We start from the raw sequence: 4,766 nt of genomic DNA on the forward strand, positions 1-4,766 counted from the left end.
CTTACACCCTCAAACAGATTGTGAAACCTAAAGTTTTGAACATATGCGTAGAATGTTATCTATAGTGTTTCTCTTATGAATGTCCAAAGTTGTGGTCAAAGTGTTCCGTGGGCCGTGTAAAGTTACAACAGCTCATACAACTCCTTCATCAAAATGACACCATTTTGAGCTGTATATGGCAGAGACCCATCTACTGCTATCTGCTACGGAGATACAATGACACCTATTGATTCCCTATAAAAATTACTATCATAAAGAGATTAGATCCTTGCCAGATTGAAAGACTCTCACACTCTTAGTCTTACATGAAGCCCAAAGAAGATAGACATAGGACAAATGGCCATTTAGAAAGAGGGGATAAAGTTTATGTCAAGATGAGACCCTGTTGCATGAAGACTCTAGCAAAGAGAAACTCAAGAAAGCTTGCCCCAGTATATTTTGGGCACTACAGTCCTAAAAAATCAACCCAATCGCTTTTAAGCTTGGCTTGCACAAAAATTCCTCCATACATCCCATCATCCACAACTATAAACTCAAGAAAGCTTTAGGACCAAATGAGAATGTTTTAAATAGCCTCACTAATCTCTCTTATGATTGGGAATAGCAGGTCAACCAGAAGACATATTGTACTACAGGTTCAATCAAGAAAATATGCAGATTCTTGTCAAATAGAAAACTAAGAGGCAACATGGGAAGATGCCCAAGCATCATGACGTTAGTTCCCTAAATTCCCAACTTGGGGACAATTGGGATCTTCCATAGGGGAGCAGTGATATGATCCCCCAAACACTTACTCAAGGAGACGCAAGAAGTGAGCAAGAGGTGTGGCATGTGCAGCACTTCAGGATGCACTTGAGGCCTTAACGTAAACCAATAAAGGAATACTATAAATACGGTCTAGCATCAAAGAAGGGGCAGATTTTGGTTATTGAGTATTCAGAGGCTGGAGAGAGGAGATCATCCAATCCAGAAGAACATCCGGCCACAAGAGCCCTTGCATTGTTCTATTTTCTCAATCATCCCTCTCAAATTGTATTGCTCCTCTGGAATGATCCTAGGTTGGATTCTTTTTTGGTTTCTCCACTTCGAATTCTCATCAAGAAAAACCAGTACCATAAAAGATATTTTTCTTATCTCAAAGATATTATGCTCTTAAACTTCATGATGATGTAGGACTTGGACCCAAACCAAGTGATGGATGCTCGAATGACATCAAATTAAGGACAACTAGATATCAGATAGCCTCCTAAAATTTTTTTTGGGCAACAATGTGTTCAGCAATTCCATTGACAAACAAGAGGTAAATCCACAAAATCGGTCAATATAAGGAAAACTCACATGTTCTTCATCTTCAGGCCCTGTATGGTAGTTTGTGATGCATTGCTTGCCCTAGGGAGGGTTTACTTTTCTTGACTACATCAGTCCTCAGATTGAGAGATTTTCTTGAAACAGATTAGGCTGCTTGCCCTGATTAGGCTGATCCATACAAATTGCCTCATGTGATTTCTGTAGTTTCTGGAGACTCCTTTATTATCTAGAAGACATGCCACTGGATTAAGATCTTCCTTACATGCTAAATATAAGGCTTTTGTAGATACAATTTCTGGTAGAAACAAATATTAGATCACTGGAATGCCCAGCGATTTGCAACTACCAAGCTGCCAGAGAGCTTCAAATACAATTTTCCATGAGCAAACTGAGTTGAATAAAGCTCCATCCAACAATAACAATTATCACTGGACTGATGGATGGACAAGTTCACCACATTTGGATTGACACAGGTGAAGCTGCAAGTTTCCACTATTTTTCTTCTTCTTTGACATTTTCACCTCTGTTTGGACTCCAATTGGGGAATGTACTGGTGTTACACAGCTATATTGAAATCAATATCATCAAAAAAGTTGAGGTTTTTTGTTTTCAATCTCCATTTGCTTGCCGTAACATTTGTTTCCAAATCATTCCAAAAAAAAACATTTGTGTCCAAATCAAAGGAACAGTCTGCTCATTCTTTCGATTAATCACCCCCCTTTTTCCTGACCCATGCAGAATAAAATGATAATGGATAAAAAAATTGGTTGCTGCTTAGAATTGGACGCTATCATAAAAAAAATTCTTAACTCTTGCACCTTGTGGACTAAGGAGCCAAGGCCAAGATGTCTGGGACAAATTCCATCTTAAGAGATTTATAACTACACTAAAAGGCACTATACATCTGTTGTTTCTTGGAGTGAGAGAAAGAGAGAGGTTAGTCTTCATCCTCTGTCTCCTCGTCGTCAACCATAGTGCTCACCGGATGCCGCCATGCATCCTCCTCTGCATTCTCGCCATCTTCCTCAGTCTCCTCGCTATCATCAAAGACCTCCTTTGAATCCACAGCCCATGCTGTCTTGCTCGAGCTCGCAGGAGCCAAAGTTGGAGTTTTCCGCAAAATCATCACAGGCGGAGCCACGGCCAGTGCTTGCTGCTGCTGCTGCTGCACCTTCAAGCCTATACTGCCTGACCTGCTCCTCTTCGAACTCTTTCCAGAAGAACCCTTCTCGGTGACTTCATGTTTCCCCTCGTCCAGACCATGGCCAGGGTGCTCCCGCCTAAGGTGGAGCTTCAGCTTGTACTCATGGATGTACGACTTCCCGCAACCGTCGTATGGGCAGACATAAGGTCGGTCAGAGAAAATTGTAGGTGAAGGCTTCGGCGGGGCGGTGATCCTCTCCTCTGGTGCTGCTGGCTTTAGCCCACCTGCCTGCTACATGGAATTACTCACTTGAATTACTCCCTTTTTTTCTTTTACTCTGTACTTTTCATTCTTGAAATGATCCCAACATAATCGAAACTGGTTTTGGAAGGTGCAACTAGAAAGCATGGTCATGTCATCACTGTCACAAAACTTTGTCGTCATCATCATCAATCAGCAACTTGGACGAATGACAATGACAATGATGAATTCACAGATGGACAACGATAATGGCCATTGAAAACTGGATGACAATGACCGATGATATGACGAAATGATCTATATTAGTTTGAAAACCCATGGATGTACAATGTCTCTTAGAAATGGAATGATGATGACAGCTCTTCATGAATTGATGGATGACGATGGCGACTCTTGGGAACCAGATGACGATAACAATAACAGTTTCTCGTCATCCTTGACAACAATCATTTACATCACTGTCGCCATCTTCATCATTATTGATGCCGAGACCTAGTTCAATCTATGGAAGCATTGGTTTATGCATCCTTGAAACATAGTCCGGGGATAACGACAATTAAGAAGAAGAGCCAAATTTTTACCTTCTCATGGTGGGTTTTGATGTGTCCCTGAAGCTTGTAAGAATGAGCGAACCTCTTCTGGCAATCTTCATAGGGACAGACATGGTAATTCTCCTGGGAGTGCGTCCGCATATGGGCTCTCAGATTGAAGTCCAAGGAGAAGGCCTGAGCGTCAAAGAAACAGACAGAGGAAGTAAGGTTAACCCAAATCATAAAAAAGAAAATCAGAAAAAAGAAGCCCCTACTTATCAAAAAAAAAGAAAAAAGAAGCCCCAAAGTGAAAGTTTTGCTGCACGATCAGAGTATATTAGGAAGGGAATGTATACGTTTATGAGTGAAATAGAAAACCGAAGACAAATACCTTGCCACAACCCTCGTAGGTACAAACGTAAGCCTTTTCGCCGGTGTGTATGAGGAAGTGTCGCTTCAGCTTGGAACTGTCCAAAAATTTCTGCAGCGGGGAAATAAAAACATTTCTTTGAAGATTAATAATTTTTTCCAGCATAGCTAGCATACGGAGCTTGTAAAAACGATATCCAAGAATAAAAAAGAAGTGATTTCCAAGCCCAAGATGAATTTTTTTTTAAGAAACTCAAAATGACATTGAAGTCATACTGAAGATGAATTACTTTCCTAGAATATTAAGGAAAAATAACCGGTTCAAACAGATAGCCCACCTTTCCGCATCCTTCGTAATGACAAATATACTGCTTCTCTCCATGAACGTGGGAGTGTTTTCTCAAGGCTGCCACATCAATGAAAGTTTTGCCACAACCTTCAAAGCTGCAAAGGAAGAGAATTTCTGTGGTCGGCTCGGGTTCTAGTTCCTCTTGTTCGGGCTCTTCTAGTTTTTCATTCATCGCGTGAAGCAAATCCTCTGACCACAGAAGAAAAAAACAAAATTGTGTACACGTATCATCACTTACCATAAATTCCGCCACGAAGGGATGAATCAAGGGGAAGAACAGCGGGAAAAAAATGATGAAAGAATTACCTCTGACCCATTTCTGAACCATCGCTTTGCCACCAGAAGCCGCGAGATCCTGAGGAACCCTTAAACGCCATCAAACACGCGAACCCCCATCAGAAATTTCCACAATCAACCACGAATCATGAAGGAAAACGAAAACATTGCATCAAAAAACAAAATGCCCTCAACGGAAAAGAATTAATCAAAACAAGAGAACAAGAGAAGAGTACCAGGTCTTCAACCATCTGGCGGCCGGCGATACTCCCTTCCTCGCCCGGCCCGCGTAAGCCGCCATGGAGTAATTCCCGGGAATCAAGGAAGGAGGGGCGTGCATCTCCATCGCTTCAACTCTGCGAAGCGTATCCGATCAATACCGCCATGAAACCCATTACCCTGCTCCCCCTCCCTTCCACAGCGCCATCACGATCTTCTCGCTGGAGAAGAACTCCGAGATCTAGCGGCCGATCTACGCCTCCGCGCTTCAACCCTGATTCAACTGCAGACTGTCGCGAGGACCAACTTC

General features: G+C 42.1%; 1 protein-coding gene across 3 annotated transcripts; it reads right to left on the minus strand.

Moving 5' to 3' along the window:
* Positions 1-2,061: 2,061 nt before the first annotated feature.
* YY1 (zinc finger (C2H2 type) family protein) lies at positions 2,062-4,766 on the minus strand. Of its 3 annotated transcripts, none has more exons than XM_078585201.1 (6): positions 4,474-4,766; positions 4,268-4,316; positions 3,951-4,150; positions 3,635-3,724; positions 3,295-3,438; positions 2,062-2,743 (listed from the first exon to the last, which is right to left on the minus strand). In XM_078585201.1, the coding sequence occupies exons 1-6, from the start codon at positions 4,486-4,488 to the stop codon at positions 2,246-2,248; spliced, it is 996 nt and encodes a 331-aa protein (XP_078441327.1). In that variant the 5' UTR covers positions 4,489-4,766; the 3' UTR covers positions 2,062-2,245. The 3 variants fall into 3 exon arrangements, with proteins under 3 accessions (XP_078441327.1, XP_078441325.1, XP_078441326.1); XM_078585199.1 differs by having other exon boundaries at positions 4,268-4,326; positions 4,474-4,764; XM_078585200.1 differs by having other exon boundaries at positions 2,062-2,740; positions 4,268-4,326; positions 4,474-4,763.

The sequence above is a fragment of the Wolffia australiana genome, chromosome 13 (genome assembly GCF_029677425.1).
Source record: "Wolffia australiana isolate 7733 chromosome 13, ASM2967742v1".
In the NCBI taxonomy this organism is placed as follows: Eukaryota; Viridiplantae; Streptophyta; class Magnoliopsida; order Alismatales; family Araceae; genus Wolffia; species Wolffia australiana.